Here is a 17,997-nt window from a genome sequence, read left to right as displayed (position 1 = left end):
AGTTACCCGATTTTATAAAACTAAAACTATAATTAATGTTAACCCACATCAGAAAATTCCAACATCCATCTCATTCAATTTTCTGCTTTTGTAGGCTGTAGAGTGCCTCTACTACATCAAGACACCCCTTATAGTAAAGAAGCATCAGCATGTACCTCAAATGCCTTCGAATGATCCAAAAGCGCGAGTACAGGTTCCTCTATCACTGCCCAAAATGCCCTTCAACACTCCTTGCTCAAGTCCCATATTCGACCCTTCTTCAGTTGGTCAGTCAATGGTGTTGTCGTGGCTGAGTCACTTTTGATGAATCCTGGGTAATAATTTACAAGGCCTAGAAATGACCTCAACTCGGGGATTGTCTTTAGTGTCGTCCAGTCTTGGATGGCTTGAACCGTGCCTCTATCCATGCTCAACCCACCGTCCCCATGAATTCAACATTGATAATACTTGTCACAAGCTGACTGCCCCCATGAAAAACCTGTGCAACACTTAGCAGCAATTCTTGCTAAGTCAACCTTCAACCCTGCACACTACTAAAAAACAGTCAAGTGCTTGCTGTAAACTAGTGGCAAAAGCAACTCAAGAACACAAAAAATACAAGCAGCAAAGAATATGAGATAAAGGAACTTAGATGGAAAATATAACCTGTATTGCTTGCTCAAAGTGGTCTTTATATAGGCACAAAAAGCGAACTCTACAATAAATGCTACTCAACCATCCATGATTGGTCTTCTCAATGTACAAAAACTGCCACAGCCACTCTTGGTTGCCCCTTGCTAATCGTTCCTCCTGCAAGTGGACTGTCACAACCCTTTGTCTAACCACTAGCTCCACTTACAATTGGGTTGGAGCTTGGGTTTTTTCCATACTTGGCCTGGACTCCCTTGCTAGGTTGTCGGAAAATGGGTTGGACATGGCCCCGTTGCAGCTGCATACTGGAAACTAGACTGGACTGGATTTGTGGATGCACTGTTGAGCTGCAACAGCCCCCTGCCGCGCTCTTATGTGTCCGCCCGTGGTGCACTGCCCACTTGCAATTGGGTTGGAACTTGGGTACTCATTTGTAAATCAATGAGTTCCTCAAAACTTACAGAATTTTCTTTCATTTTCTAGAATTTACAAACCGCTAAATTAATTCATTGACGTGGTGAAATTTGCAAATCAACTCAATATATTATAATCATTCTATCACATAGACTACAACTTGTATTGTTGTTCACTATTATAAAATTGGACATTCTTAGCCCAAGTTGAAATGTTAAAGAATTGTAAATAGAGGTGGCAGTAGAAATAGCCCATTAGGTCTATATTTCAGGTTGTGTCAAGGCCCACCTCTTGCTGGACTTTCGTATCAGGTTAAGCTAATAAAATTTTAAAGTCTGAAGCATGACCCAAGGTTTCCAGATTGTGCTTTGATAGACCTTTTTTGATTGGTTCAAAATTAAATTTTTATTTTTAATTATATAAAATTAATTTTATGTAAATATTTTAACCTGTTACAGTAACAGATTGTACTGAATGATCTGATCCATGTGATAAATAAATAAATAAAAAATTGAAACATTAATTTAACGATTCTAAAGTGACTTGTGGGCATCATCTTATTGCCCATAATACAACTTGCTAAACCCACGGATTTGACATAACTGACCTTTTTTCGTGTTGGTCGAGTCGGTCGTGCCCAGATGCACGGAGTGACTCAACCCATTTGGCACCTCTACTACTTAACATATAATTGACCCAAGTTTCAGGATACATTAGTCAAAGAAAAAAAAGCAAGGGCAATTATGGAATTTCGAACTTCCACCATCTCCGTAGCAACTTTTTTCCATCCCAAATTACACACCACAGTGGCCTTCGTTGAAAATGAAAATCTCTCACTGAGAACTTGAGAGAAAAGAAACTGGAATTGGCGAAATATTTTAATAAATAAATTAAATTTACATCTTAATTGTAGGGTTTCGTTTTTCTTTTTTCAAATTTTCATTTTGATTCGATTTTATTATTCCTTTGTCGAAATGAAAATTAGTTAATTAATTTTCTGTAAATTATCGATCTTTCGCTCTTCTTCTTCTCGCTCGCTCGGTCGCTCTTTTCTGTTGTAATTCGACTCAATGGCCGACCAATCGGACGGTTCGCCGCTCATGGCTCCGACCCCGGTGGAGCCCGGCGAGATCGACCTGGAAGCTGGCCCGGGCGAACAAATTCAGTGCCGAATTTGTCTCGAAACCGACGGTAATTTTTATTTTAATTATATCTGAAAGGACGCTTTTTGGTGTTTGTTTAGATGAATGTAGTCTTGAAATTTGGTCATGTTTGTTAAGTGGTCAAACTGCAGTTGTCTGTTTCAGATTCGGCGAAAACATGCTTTTAGGTAACTGGAAATGCTTTTGGCAGTTGGGGTTTAGTTTATAAATTGCTTGTAGTGAGTGTTAATGAAGAAAAGAGATTCCTTTTATGTATAAATTTGTTGGGTAAATTTCATTCACTACGCCGGTTTTAAATTTCGTTAACCACAATGTGTTTTTTTTTTTTTTTGACGATCTAGGAGTTTCAGGGGATGAGTTTGCTTTTAGTTCAAGTCAAGTGATTCTGAGGATACGGGAAAATTGAATAAAAGTTTTAAGAATAATTATAAACAAAACTCCTTTATAAAACTCCTAGTAAAGATGATTACATACTACAATTTGGTAACGATAGTCCTAAATGTTGATGATAATGCTACAGGAGATACATACAATTGTTCATGATGAGACAAATTTATGATAAGACATTCATTTTTGGGTTGAGTTGATTGTTTTGACTCTTATGCTAGGAGGCTCTTATAGCGTGGCCATCTGTTATTTGAGTTTGTTTTGTAACTTTCTCCAGGTAGGGATTTTATTGCTCCTTGCAAGTGCAAAGGAACTTCAAAGTATGTACACCGAGAGTGTTTGGATCATTGGCGAGCCGTAAAGGTATGGTTGCCATCTCATTTTCTGCATTTTAGTTGAGAACCCATAGTATAATGCTTATATATGATTTTTGAGCTCTGTGTATTCTTTATGGCTGCTACATGCTGATTGTTATTTTGTTAGTAAGACATTAGTACGGTTTTTCTGTGTCTAATTTTTGTCTAACCAGATATACTATAATGCAGGAAGGGTTTGCTTTTGCTCATTGCACAACCTGCAAAGCCCCTTACCATTTGAGAGTTCATGCAGCTGCTGATAGGCGATGGCGAACCTTGAAATTTCGGTTCTTTGTGACCAGGGATATATTATCTATATTTCTGGCTGTTCAGCTTGTAAGTTGTTGGTTCTCTATTTTTGTTATTTTTCCTGCATTTATTGTTACTTTCATAATTTCCAACTCTGGGTTTTGATTCCAATGTATTATATCCATTGTTGTCAGGTAATTGCTTCACTGGCATATTTGGTGTATTTAATTGATAATTACCAGCAGTCCTGGCTTCGTATGGCGTGGGGTTTTGATAGTGAGCTCAGTTTCTACTACATATGTGGTAAAGTCTCAAGAACCTGAAGTAATAGTGATTAAAAGCTTGTATGTGTTATGATCTGCTGTGCTAATCATCATTATTTATTTATTTTTGATGTGCTGTGGTACAATGTGTTTTTTCTTTATCATGTTAATGGCTTTGGGATTCATTTGATTCCCTACGATTCTGTGTCCTGCTAATTTATCACAGAATAATAGTACTGGTACTTTAAACTGAATTTTTTTATGTAACCTTGACTTGGAAAGTTTGATATTTAGAAAGTGGACACAAAGTTTCCTCCCATTTTTTGTCAACAACCTCTTGAAAAAACTTCAGGGCATATTTTTAGGATGTTATAAGGAGATTTCTAATGAATCTTAAAAACTTTAGGGGAGATCATAAAGATGAAACACAAAATCTTCATCTGCCTGTCTTTAAGAAAATTTCAGGGGGCCAATTAAATTATCCATTTCTATTAATATAAAGTTGTTATCTATAATGGGGTTGGGATGAAATTCTTGCAAAATTTCTAGTTATGAAAGATGATCAATTTTATATAAGGTCTTGTTTTTGGGTAATCTAATCATTTTTTATTTGAGGTAAAAATTAAGTGATTTATGACGACCTAGAACTTCTCATTTTAACAGAAGTTGCTGACTGAAAAAATCTTATTAGTAAAATTCAAGATCCAAATGCCTGGGTAGAAGAGTTAAGCTCTTTAGTTTCAAGCAAGATGTTGGGTCTGAACCCCCTAGGCTTCTAGCCAGTGATGGTAACAGGAATATCCACGTGCCTATGAATTGTAACACACATGTCGTGGATATCACTCCATTTTGTTCAATTGTATTTTCTGCCATAATCTTAGGGCTGTCCTTTCTTCCTGTAATCCCATGAATATATTGTTGGCTACAGGAGCTCTACTATTTTTTGCTTTGCTGGGATTATCTGGATGCTTCATTACTTGTTATGACCGAAGAGTGCGCAATGATTTGGCTCAACCTTGTCGAGAATTATGTCTCTGTTGCTGTCATCCTGGGTAAATTCTTCTATATTATATGTTATGATTGACAAAGTTGATGCATTTCAGCACATTCCTATTTCTAATATTTTGTCTATTTAAATTCATGTTGCTATTCTTGATTAAAAACTATTTTCTTTTGTTAGCTTTTAGAACTTTTGATAGTGGTGATCTAAAATGAGTTATATAATTTGCTATGAATTAAATTTTTTTGTCCTGAATTTCTCTCTTCTACTTGGAAATTATTTGTGACTCACGTCCTTGTGAGCATATTTGAACATCTATCCCCTTTTTATTTTGTGAAAAAAATGTTTATGCCCTTATTTTTCCCTATTACACAATTGTGCTTGTGAAGACACACACACATTAGGGTGGGGACAGGGGAAGGAAGTGAGAGGGAGAGAGCTACACACACACGTAAAGTTACTGTATGTGCCAAAATATTAAGGCCGTAGTTCCATAAAGCTAGAAATTTATGAAAAGAATGTGGAAAACTATTTATATAGTTCTCATAGGGTTCCCATAATATATGCAAAGACAAAACATGCGAAAAGTAGTACAAAAGCAATTTATTTGATTAATGGTGTGATGATTTTAGTGGAATTTCTTTATGCAAAAGAGCAGCATAGGCTGGATTTGTCTGTTGTATATATTGAAAGATTTTAAGAATGTCTTATAATTGATTCCGTGATTTTTTGGGCCCTTCAAATACACAATTTCCATGTAAAAAATTGTATGTGGAGAAATTGTTGAATCTTTTTATCATATACTGGCTTGTGTGAGCAATAGAAGACATTAATTTGGGAGGGTGAAACTAAGTGGTTGAATTTTATGTTATTCTTGCAGAGTATGTGCGGACTGTCATTTGCCTGGAACTCTTTGTATGTGGACTGACTGTACTACATGCTTTGAAAGTTGTGCAAGTACAGCCAGTGAATGTGGTTGCTTAGGTGGTGCTGGTGAAGCAGGGCTACCATTGTTGTTCATAATGGTTTTGATTGTGTTGGGACTGTTTACAGTCATTGGCATATTTTACAGTGTTTTGGTGGCTACAATGGTTGGACAACGAATTTGGCAGCGGCATTATCACATACTTGCAAAACGTATGCTAACAAAAGTGAGTTGAGTAGAAAACAAAATGTAACCCATTTTCCTCACGCAAGAATAGTTAAAGTGATATTTCAATGGTGCATAGCCTAAAGCTTACTCAATAAAGTTATATACAAACAAACTTCTTGGATAAGGCTTACCAGAATAAATTCCAAGTGGAAGAATTTGGCCAACCTCTAGGATGAAATTGCGGAAAAAAATCTTTTTTCAGTTTTGCTTTCAAGTGGCATTAAAATTCCAATGTTCTTTAAAACAGATCATGTTAAATGTCACAAAAAGGTGCAAATTCATACTTGTACCTGACAAGTTAGTTCATGTATTATGAGGTTGTATTCTTTATTTTCCTTTTCAAGTTAACTTGAATCTGGTAGTTGAAATTCTTTGAAATCTTTTGTTGTTTCAGCTCATTAGGTCCAGAGGTATTAGATGTATCTGGTTGTATTTGTTTTTAGTTGGCTTCTGAAAATCAGCTCTAAACATTGTCAAAATCATAATCTTTGGACTTCATTTTTTCAGCTAAGCATTTTATTTATTTGATTGAGTGTTGATGCTTGTGAAATATCTTTCGAAAATGTATGTGTTCCTTTTACTTGTAATTTTACTATTTCTGTATGGTGTATTGTAAATTGATTCCTGTGAATCTGCTCTTTTGTGCTTTTCAGGAATATGTTGTTGAGGATGTTGATGGTGAAATGATGGGATCTGATTGGGCTCCTCCACCTCTCCCACCTGAGCATGTTCAGCAACTGAAAGGACTGGGCCTCCTATGAATTTGAAGGAGTCTTGTCTTGACTTACAAGCATGAGATAATGCAAAGCTAGACTGACTTGTCTATTTCAATAGGCCACTCTACTATGAGCTTTTGACTCGTAGTTTGAGGCACGATTCTTAAACAGTTACCAGGTAAGAAAATATTAAAGTTACTGTTGATGATGTCCAATTATATATGAATATGTAAATAATTATCTGGGAAAATTTCCATGGTACTTTCTTTTGCCATGTATGTACTCCTGTTATCGTCCCTGTGTACTCCTGTAATTGTGACTGCACTCTTCCATGATCACAAGGAAACTGGATTAGGTAAATTCATGAATAACTGACAACAGGAATTTCAATTATATATTATGTGAAAAATTGCTTTTACCCAGTTCTTGTTGTAATGTATGTTTCGAGGTTTTGTCATTATGTATATCTTCTTCTTTGTTGTGTTCTTGTAAGTATTATCTCAGGTGTTAAAATCTTTATTTGAATGATTAACTGTCAGTTAGTTCTTCTCTTTAACATCTGACCAGATGGATCAACAAGAGAAATTTGCTTAATTTCTATCAAGTTAGTCAAAATTCTGTGCTGTCTGTTTTGCAACTATTTTTTCTTTAGTTTGTCTATATTGTTTCTAGATTGTTTGAAATTCAGAGAATTATAGATTGTTCTTCATGATCAAAGCCCTCATAACTTAGATTTAGTTACCATTGAACATTGATTGAGTGCATTTTAGAGAATTAGAAAATCTTAGGCCTCTGCTTGGGAACATGGAGCTGGAAATTTAATTCATCTTAGATTGCGAGAGGGAACCTGTCAGCAATTTGATGTATTGGGAACATTTTGAGTTTGGAAGAAAGCTTGAAGTACTTCCAAGAAGTATTTTGTTTCTGAGCGTTATACTTCGTACTCATCCCAATTGTAGGTTTAGGGTATGCATGATCCAGTATAATCTGGTTTAGAAAAATTTTTACTGAAAAAAATGTTTTAGTAATATGTTAAACCAAACCAAACTATATTGTGATTCAAATCAAATTGAAAAATTACGATTTAGTTTCGTTTGGTTCCTGTTTGATTTTTTTAATTAAAAATAAACTAAATTAAGGGAAAAACAAAACAAAACAGAACACATGTTTTAGTTAGGTGGATTTTATTTATATCTGAAAACGACCTCAGACATTTGATTATATAATACTGCAAGAGTTAACAAAAATTAGCAAAATAGATTATCTGCGTTCAAATTCTTACCATTATCGGGTAGCTTCAAATCTGCAAAATTTTAGATCATAAGTTTTTATTGGTCATGAAGGTAATACAAGTTGCACGGTAGCATAGTCCTGAAGCTGAGTAAAACAGGTAGTACGGTAGCATCCATTTACGGCATTTGTAAATCCACTAAACAAGCATCAATGTCATGGGGTGGTTGAAACATTCAGAAAGCTTATATTGCAAGACCAACTTCTTTTCCTGGTTTGGTTAGCGGGTAAAACCTGGAGGGTGCGTTTGGTTGACGGTTTTTAATATTATCTTGGTAATCTATTTTTTATTTCCTTGTTTGGTTTGTCAGTAATAAAAGATTATAGTAATCTTCTATTACCAATGCTGACGTGGTAGGTAATATAGGTGGTAATCTGATTACCACCTTCACCTTAGGTATTTAAAGATTACTAGGGTAATCTTGAGTTTATTATAGAAAAATTATTATTTATTAATTTTTTGAGATAAAAATAAATTTATTTTTAATTAATATGACAAATAATATAAAAATATTTAAAAATAATTATATTCAAGGGCATTTAAGTAAAATAATTTATTAGTAATCTTTTATTACTTTTAACCAAACACAATAATTATTTATACCTATCAAATTTTATCAAACGTAGTAATCATTTATACCTAGTAATCTTCTAAGTAATTTATCTTCAAGGTAATCTTTCTATTTTAGTAATCAAACATTATCCAAACTAAACGCCCCCGAAGTATAGTAATCAAACATATAATTGTTACATTGGATAAGTTAGGATTTTATAAATGTGACAGAGTTTTGAACTCATAACTTTTTTTATATGAAAGTTTTAATGTTTTATCAATTTTGTAAATTCCTGTGATTTTAAGACTAGTTTCTTTGTTCCAACCATATTTGTCAACTAGTACTGTAGGCTATTGTGCCAACATTTCGGAGCAAAACCAAAAAATTCAAGTGAAATGAATAGATGAGCGAAACAAAAGATCTTTTAACTATTTTTCTTTCATTCGGGGTGAAACCGTTTGGAGTTTGAATCCAAAACAAAATTAGTTAAAAGAAATTAATATAAGAGAAACAACAGATAAGTGGCAAAATCAGCAAAATGGGTACCTAATGAAAAGAAGGTGAAACAAAAATAGGGTGTAAAAAACGGTTTAGTTTGATTTTATAATTTAAACCAAATTATGTGTATCTCTATGTAGGCTTGTGCTTTAGTCATCGTTTTGACCGTAATCTAAGGGTTGATAAAGAGAACAATGTCACATTAGAAAGTAAATGTGAACCCTAGTTTGAAAACAAAAAAAAATTCGTGCAAAATTTACTATATAAAAAAATTCAATCACCAAGTTTGGAAGAACGGTTGAAGTATTACATTGTGGCACCCATTGGAACCATTGGATCATGGTTTAGTCAAGTTTTCACCCCTAATCCAAGGGTTGATGTAGAGGATAATGCTGTCTTGGATATAACATGTAATGTATGGATTCAATTATTGATAGGATCAATTGTAGCTTTGCCATGTGGCTATCATCTGCAACAATTTGACAAATTAATATGATTTGTATGAAATTATTGAAGTCCATTAAAGCGTTTTTTGGCATGTGATTGATTTTATCCACATTCAAACATTTGGTTTTGATGATTAGATTGATTCTTCGTACTAAATCAATCATCTTTGTCTTGATTATTAAATGTGGTGTAAATTATTAGTAGCAATTTTCAATATTTTTCAATTTTGATCAAAGTGGTGACTTGTCGAAAGTGTGCTTGGTGGGTTTTGTTGTTTGTTTTACCTGCGACCAAAACCACCCCATGGTTTTCCAAAACCACTGCATCTGCACTTCCGGACTGACACTTGTCCTCAATCAATGACAATATTTGTGGGCGGTGTTAAATAAAATTTAACTAGTTGTTATTTTCTCTAATCATGAGCAAGAGGTCATTGGTTACACGTGTCCAATAATTTTCAATTAAGCTTTACTGAATGAATATTCCCTAAAATCCATTGTAACTTGGAACCACTACCCAAGTCTAAAACCGCCTGTCCAACGCACTATAATAAAAAAATGTGGTACCCACCTGCCACCCTTATCCATTATTTCTCTGATAAAATGACCCATTTCACATGCTCTCCTACATCACTAAACACGCCTATAGCACAAGAAGAAACAAAGGAAGAAAACAAGAATGGCTGACATTGCAATGCTGGTTGCAGAAGAATATGAAAGAAGAGTTAAAAGAAATAAGATGGAGATGAAGATGCCTTCTTCTTCTTCTTCTTCTTCTTCTTCTTCTACTTCTTATGATGTAAAAATGAAGGTGGGTTCTTCTGGTCCTTCTTCTTCGTATGTTAGAGTTTTGGCTCTCAAAATCAAGAGCAAAGTCATCGATGGTGAAGAGAAGATGGAGCCCAAAAGCCAGTTCAGTCTTGCTGCTTTTAATGGAGTTTTCTCTGCTTGATCATCATCAAGATGATGGTGGTGATCTTCAAGTCTTATTTTTATTTTTAAGATGTTGTCGTAGAGGATCTTGGAATCCCTTTGGGGTGGGTTTTCTTTGTTGTGTAAATATTATTATTATTCTTTTTCTACGAAAGAATATATAATTTGAGTATTGATATCTGAATGCGTATTATTCGGTGTATAAATAATAATTTATTATTATTATTATTATATAATTAAATAATTTTAAATTAAAAATAAAATAATATATAATTATATAATAATATTTTATTATTTTTGTTTAACATATTATTTATATAAATAATAATTTTATTTATATAACTTATTTTTTCTTCCAAATTTCCTAGTGCTATTCTTGTGTGTGAATTGTCTGGATTTTGACTAATTAGTGTAAGTAATTATGACTATATTTTCGGGTTTTATTAAAAAATAAAAAATAATTTAATTAATCAAATTAGAGTTCTTTTAGAGACAAAATAATTTTGCATTTCATGTTTAAATTGTCCATCATTGATTGCTACTGATATAAATAAAAAAAATTATATAAATTAGTTGGTATATTTTGTCCAAAAAAATAATACCATATTATCTTAATTATTTCAATTTGTGAATTTATTATATTGCCCCCGAAAACAGTTATTATATAAAATTAGTTGGTATATTTTGTCACTAGCAAATCCACCCGGCCTTCAAAAAGGGGTTGATCTTGTCATATCATACTTGATTAATGTGACGTATACCAGCCAATTTTCTTTTGTTTTCTCAAAATTTTGGAAAGGTGAAAAGACTTTTATGCCATGCAATATTCTTTGAAATGGAAAGTAGAAGTTCATAGAGTACGAGAACTTGTTATTTTTTCACATCTTCTTGGGTGCGAAATTATAATTTACTCTCATTTATATATTTTTATTAAGAGTATTGCTATATATGCATATTTTTTAATATATTATTAAATAATTAAATATTATTAAAATTTTAATTTAAAATCATTAAATTTTATTATAATATATATATTAAAAAATTATATATATAATTTTATTCTTTTATTAATTCCGTGTTAAATATTATAAATTCATCTTTACTTGCTAAAATCTCGTTAATAAAGAATTTATATTAAAGTGTATTATAATAAAAATATCAAGAGTGTTTGGGATTCATTACAAGAACCAAAATTCCTTTATTTTAAGGCCGGCATTAGACATGTAAAATGCGTCAGGCCGGCCCAAGGCATCCGCTATGCCCGCCCAACGGTTAGTGGCAGACCTTTTAAAAAACACTTTGATTTCTTTATTATTATTTTTGCTTTTTCTTCCAAAATTTCCCTATATAAAACCCTCTCAACCTCCAAAAATTTATATACATTGACACTCTTATCCTCTCGATATGTCATTCTTTTCGATTTTATATTCTTTTATCAATCTCTTATTTTGAAATTCTCTGAATTTACAAACAATATTTTCCTATGTTTATAATTTAGTTTTTATTTCAATTTTGTAAATTAATTATTATTTTTCATAATTCATTTATCAAAATATTTTACAAATTGATCTAGGGTCAAATGATTTTAATCCATTTAAATATTATAATGGTGACACTGATGATATTATTAATGATCCATACGGAATAGGAAGAATATATACACTAATAGATGAAAGTGGGATAATCACATGTTCGACAGAAAGAAAAAAAAAAGCAAAAGTCTGTGGAGTAGGATTACTTTGATCATATACAAAAAATGATCAAAGGAAGAGTAATTCATCTAGTAGTGTGCAAATACTACGGTTCATGTTTAATATGTGCAAGTTCAAGTGGCACGAGATATCTTAACCGGCATATTACATATTATTGTAAAAAATTTTATATGAGATAAGAGAGCAACAACAAATTGTCTTCACTAGATTGCGATGTATTGGTCTCAACTCCAACGATTTTAATCATATAAGAGAAATGCCCACTTTTACATACGATCAAATGAAAATATGAGTTTACATGGCAGATATGTTGTCGCTTTTGATCAACTTTTTTTTTTTTTTATACTAAAGATAAAATATTAGAATGGATAATGTAGAATAATATTTAATTTGCATTTAAAAGAATTTCTAAGTCTACTCTTAGGTGAAACATTCTTATAAATTATGAATTAATGAATCATTAATAACATCTAATAATTTTTTTACTCATATTATTTTGACCTTAAGATCTAAGACAGTGGCAGTAGTATAAAATAAAAGAATTTCATTCCAATATTTTTAAAATTTTTACTTCATTTATATAGATATGCTTTGAAAAATATTATGATACCTTAACTCTTTAAAAATATTTCTAATTTCTAACATATTATATAAAATTAAACAAATAGTTAGATAGTACACACTTGAACATTGGTTTATAGTTGTTTTTAATGACTCTAACATGTTTATTAGAGCCACGATCATTTTTCAATCATAATTTGTTAAAAAAACAAATTTTTTTGAATCTTTTGGTTTGATATTAAAGAAGTGTGTTATATCTACTTGATATTTATATTAAGATTGGATTTGAAGTAAATTTGTTTGAGCTCGAAACAAGCTTTGTTGGAATGAGCCCAATGGAAACGACTACGAGCCCGAACATGAGCTAGAGAGTAGTATGGAAGACAAGCCCAAACTCGAATTCGAATAGGTGTTGGCCTTTAGTTTTCTAAAAATAAGAAAATTGTTTTAATGAATTGCCTGTTTAGGGACCTACCTAGTACAACTTTATATATGTAGGATCATACTGTGGACCTTTAATTTTTTATAGACTGACTTGGTACAAAGGCTCACAACTGTGCGAGCCTTAGGTTGAATATGACTAGAAACTGGGATAAGTGTTTTTTGGAAAAACTTTCAAAATGTGAAAACTATTTTACACAATAGGGTATTTTTGCTTTCAAAGAAAGAATCATTTTCATTTGCAATTAATTAATGGTGCAAATTTAGGATATGGAACAAAATATTTTTACGAAAACAAATACTGTGTATATTTTCAAAATTACCGTATAATAAAAAATATAAATATCTCCTAATAACATCAAGAAAATGATATTTTTTTTAAATCGTATGTGTACATGCGTAGAGGTAGTAAATTAATAATTTTATAAAACATTTTTTGAAATTTATTTGTATGTTTCATGACTTGAAATCATTTTTACAAATACCCTCTAATAACATTTAAAGAATAAAAATGATAACGTTGTATTTTTATACTAAATTGTTACAATGTGATACATAAATAAATAGTCATGCTAATACGACAGTATTGATTACATTATTAATATCAATAATCTTTCTCATAAAGGTATAAATAAGTGTTTTTAAATCGGATTGGATTGATCAGTTTGATTGATTAAACCTTTAAGTTTTATAATTTGATATGATTTATATATAATTATTGATTGATTTAAAATTTTATTGAATTCAATAAATTTATTAAATCAGAAAAACTATTTAAAAACCAATAAAATCGAGTTACACAACTTTTGTCTTATTGAAATTTAAAAGAGATATAACTTGTAAGATTTTAATTGAATTAACGATAAAATTAGTAATTAATTTTTTTAATCTATCTATGTAATGAAATATTAATTATTTAATTAATATATTTAAAATTATATTTTATATTTAAAAAATGCAATAAATACTTGATGCTATTTGAAAATTATATAATAATTTGAAAATAGATTAAATTAATCTGATTTTGAAAACATGAGCATAAATGTGTTGATTATTTATAAATTTTAGGAAATTTAGTTTTTCGGTCTGGGCTTGGATTTGGCTTGAGTAGAGCCTAGGCAATATTCATTATTCTAACAAACAAATTGGCTGTTTTCTGACACCTAAAAGAGACAGGCTGGGTCCTTGTGGGTTTTTAACTGACCGAATAAATGTTTCTCTTACTTTATTTACATAGATAGGATAGGATAGGAATAAAATTTAAAAAGTTGAAGTTAGGAATTCTTCTTTTCGAAGATAAGCAAGAATTTAAAAAATATATATATATATATAATATGAATATTAACTTAAAAAATAATTATAATATATTATTATATAATAAAATAATTTTAAATTAAAAATAAAATAAAATAAAATATATAAATCTGAAATTCGATATACTCCTCTCCTCTCCCTCAGTCCACCGCAGCAAGTGATAACAAACTCTCATTAAATATCCATCCATAATTTTACACATTAAATGTATGAGAGATGATGTGACAAAGAGTGTCATGTGTGAAAAACTCATATAATAACATCACTTCTTTGATACATCAACTAATCTTTCAGAAAACTCATAATATTGAAAATCTCAATTATTATTATTATTTTCTAAATTAAATAATAATAATAATATTATTATTATTATTATTATTAGACGTCCCAAAATTAAACAAAATGATGATTATTATTTTTTGAAGAAAATCTTTTCTATGTTTTCTATGTTTTTTTAAATAAGAATATATTATTAAAAAGCAACTTAAGTGATTATCTTGTTATATTATTATTTTCATAAAATGTAAGATAAGAAAAAAGAATTATATTTCAACTATACAAAATTTCACTAAACTAACTAACTAACTATATAGTAAGAGCTTAACCAACTCAAAAATCAAACTCGCATTAATATCTTCCCATTAAACAGGCAAATCTTGTCGATGTTGTATTTTAATATAATATAAAAAAGAGATTCTGTTACATTAATATGAGTCAGTCAAACATAATTGCTTTCCCCTTACAATAGTTTATGATGAAATTAAATAAATGCATTTACTTCTTCTATTCAATAATGTGAGGCTTCCCCTTTTAGTTAGGGGTATATGCCAACAAATAATTACATTAATAATGGAGTGGATTTTCAAACTTACTAATAAGTATGTATGTCCACCCAAATTAATTAAATGATGAAAAATCTGCTTCACCACAAAAGCAATCTTGTACTTTTCATACAATCAATAAAGATGGAGAGTTTCCAACTAAAATTTACTATTTATTTACTCAATGTTCACAGGTATCACCTCTACAATTTTACTTTATTCACTTATAATAATATTAATATAAAAATATGTAGATGCATAAATAATATATTATTATAACATAATTATATATTATTTTATTTTTAATTTAAAATTATTTAATTATATAATAATTAATTATTTTTATATCTAATTATATAATTTAAAATATATACCTATAATTTGATCCCATAAAAAAACAAAAAACAAATAATTTTCTTCCATCCGCGGCAGCCCCACACGCAACAAAATTTTTATTTCCACTTCTTTCCACACGTTAACCGCCCCATTTTCATAACCCTGTCACCTCACACTCCACACATCTTAAATTCTCGATCTGTCCCCACCATTCTCACCATAGTCATCATCGCCTTCCTCAGATACTGCACAACCTCTATTGAAATAATCTCTCCACTTCAATTCCATTTTCTCTAAATTAATATTCTTCACTTGTTAATAAATTAATAATTAATTACTTAACTGTGTTAATTACAGCCCACATCTTCGAAATTCGTCTCATTTAATTTTATAATAGATATAAAATATATTCTTTAAATAAACTATGCACTAAATCCAAAAAAAAAAAAGAAAAAAAAAAGGAAAACAAAGGCCCCTAATAGGCTAATACAAAATCATCAGAAAAATCTGTATAAAATATTACCATGTAATGCTGATAACAGAAAGACCATTTCTTCATCACTACCATCAAACTCCATCTGGTTTTGATTCTGCAGCTGCCCGTGGAAATCGGCCACCACTTCGTCCGGCAAAACCTTGGTTCGGCAGAGGGGGCACGTCGCCAAATATTGCTGCAACCATTTGTCCAGACAGTCCTTATGGAATGTGTGGTTGCAATTGAGTTTTCTGACCTTATCTCCGTCTTCGAAGTCGGACAAACAAACGAGGCATTCCACAGCGGGGGTAGCTTCGTCGATGAGCTGGTGGTGGTTCTTGTGGTAACTGGTAGTGGGGTTTAGCTCTTCGATGAGTTTGAGGTATTGTGTGGTGGTGACGAAGCGCTTCTTGGTCTTGCAGACGGTGGCGGTGGCAGAGCGGAGAAGGACTAGGGTTTCGATAACGAGGAGAGTGAAGAAGACGATGGTCATGGTGTAAAGATGGGAGAAGAATTCTGAGAGAGCTGCCATGGCTCAAGGAAGAAAGAAGAAGAAGAAGAAGAAGAATGGCAGATAAGATCTAACATAAATGTACTTGTATATTTTTATAAAATATATAGAAAGTTTATTTTAGGCCAAAACACATTTACCAACCAAGGTTTGGTACAAAGACAAACACACTCATAGGATTTCAAAAACTCAAATACCTACCCAAAGTTTAATCCATTTCCACATACTCAAAAAATTTCTGTTAGAGTCGAAGACAAAATCGTTACTTTACTGGTAATATTAAAATAAATAAAATTATATTTCATCTTCCCTCTTTGGTTTGAAATACTAATAATTTTTTTTTAGGATTAAGTTTTGAAAAGTGATATTTTTCCTCCCTAGGATTTCAAATTTCTTTGGCAATTTTCTGACGAATGATAACTACTGTCTCCTTCTCCCAACGATGGCTCTCCCTCCAACACTGTCTTTCCTTTCAAAGCCCTCTCCCTTTGATTGGTGACATTTGAATTTTTGAATCCAAATGAAACCCTTTGTCTGGGTGATGAAAGGCATTGTCCAAATGAATTGTCATTATCTGGATAACTACGATGCATTTAGATGATGACAATTCGTCTAGACGAATTTCGTTGTCTAAACGAAGGATTTCGTTTAGATTATTTGAATTTAGACGTTGTTAGTTGGAGGGAGAAGACTTCAAATGAAGAGAAAGGCTAGAGGGAGAGCCATTACTAAAAGGGAGAGACAACGATCGTCATTTGTCGAAGAAATTTGAAACCTTATGAGGGGGAAATGTCACTTTTCAAAACATAATCCTAGAGAAAAATTATTAGTTTTCCAAATTAAGTGGGGAAATGAAATATAATTTTATTTATTTTAATATTACTGATAAAATAACGATTTTGCCTTTAACTCTAATAGATAATTTTTGGATGTGTGAAAATAGATTAAACCTTGGGTGGGTGATTGAGTTTTTGAAATTTTATAGGTGTGTGTTTGTCTTTACACCAAACCTTGGGTGGGAATAAGTCTTTTGGCCATTATTTTAATATCAATAAAACTATGTGTATCCACTTTAGGTACACAAATATATATACACTTACATATATTATCATATGATTGAATGATTTTAAATTAAAGATAAAACAACATCCAATCATATAATGATACATATGAGTATGTACATATTTGTGTACCCAATAGTACATATAGTATTACTCTTTTAATATTTGGACCACAGTTAATTAGGTGAGCTAAGATCCACTATCTTTTATAAAAATTTAAGGTAGAATTACTTTTTTCCACCCAAAGTTTATCTTATTAATTCTCATCCTCCAAGTTTGAAAATGATACTTGTTTCATCCTTATCCAATTTTGTTCATTACATTTAAGTATGAAAGGTATGAAGGTAATTGATTAGGCACAAAAAAATTTCAATGTTTATTTTGAACTCTTTTTAATTGGAAACAAATATAAATTAAAAGGTAACAAAAATAAAAAAACTCATCCCTGCCTTTCCTCTGTACCCATAACCTTATCTTTTGCTTTGCCTAACCTCAACCTACCACCATACCATATGATATTATTACTTTATGGACAAAGACTTAACTTGAAGGAACCAGTTCTTAAGGACAAATACATGCAACAAGAACCCTAATCCAATTGAGGCAAAGAAAGAGGAAAAGATTTCTATTGAGTTTCTTTGATAAAGAAAAAAAGTTAGATGCCTATAACAGTCTTGTTTGTGAGTATACGATCTAATCCTAATTTTATACCC

The 17,997-nt window shown here is 31.3% G+C and overlaps 2 protein-coding genes across 2 annotated transcripts; one reads left to right on the top strand and one right to left on the bottom strand.

Annotated features, from left to right (window-relative positions):
- The first annotated feature begins 1,810 nt into the window (after window positions 1-1,810).
- Window positions 1,811-6,753, top strand: LOC123208442. The gene is made up of 7 exons (XM_044625977.1): window positions 1,811-2,235; window positions 2,872-2,957; window positions 3,140-3,286; window positions 3,394-3,502; window positions 4,391-4,514; window positions 5,343-5,613; window positions 6,269-6,753. Exons 1-7 carry the CDS (start codon window positions 2,115-2,117, stop codon window positions 6,374-6,376), a joined length of 966 nt encoding a protein of 321 aa, XP_044481912.1. The 5' UTR covers window positions 1,811-2,114; the 3' UTR covers window positions 6,377-6,753.
- An 8,087-nt stretch (window positions 6,754-14,840) lies between these two features.
- On the bottom strand, window positions 14,841-16,294 carry LOC123215435 (E3 ubiquitin-protein ligase RHA2B-like). Its single transcript, XM_044635523.1, has one exon. The coding sequence runs from the start codon at window positions 16,242-16,244 to the stop codon at window positions 15,735-15,737; it is 510 nt and encodes a 169-aa protein (XP_044491458.1). The 5' UTR covers window positions 16,245-16,294; the 3' UTR covers window positions 14,841-15,734.
- Window positions 16,295-17,997: the final 1,703 nt, after the last annotated feature.

The sequence above is a fragment of the Mangifera indica genome, chromosome 1, assembly GCF_011075055.1.
Source record: "Mangifera indica cultivar Alphonso chromosome 1, CATAS_Mindica_2.1, whole genome shotgun sequence".
NCBI classification, from domain to species: Eukaryota; Viridiplantae; Streptophyta; class Magnoliopsida; order Sapindales; family Anacardiaceae; genus Mangifera; species Mangifera indica.
Note: the sequence above shows the minus strand (reverse complement) of the source record. Positions and strands in the feature narration are given on the sequence as shown.

What these genes read in the sequence shown, in the direction of transcription:
- LOC123215435 (XM_044635523.1), bottom strand. Translation starts at nt 16,244, where the DNA reads ATGGCAGCTCTCTCAGAATTCTTCTCCCATCTTTACACCATGACCATC.
- LOC123208442 (XM_044625977.1), top strand. Translation starts at nt 2,115, where the DNA reads ATGGCCGACCAATCGGACGGTTCGCCGCTCATGGCTCCGACCCCGGTG. An exon ending in TATTTCTGGCTGTTCAGCTT is followed by an intron (nt 3,287 to 3,393) that starts GTAAGTTGTTGG and finishes CATTGTTGTCAG; the next exon opens with GTAATTGCTTCACTGGCATA. An exon ending in CAAAACGTATGCTAACAAAA is followed by an intron (nt 5,614 to 6,268) that starts GTGAGTTGAGTA and finishes TGTGCTTTTCAG; the next exon opens with GAATATGTTGTTGAGGATGT.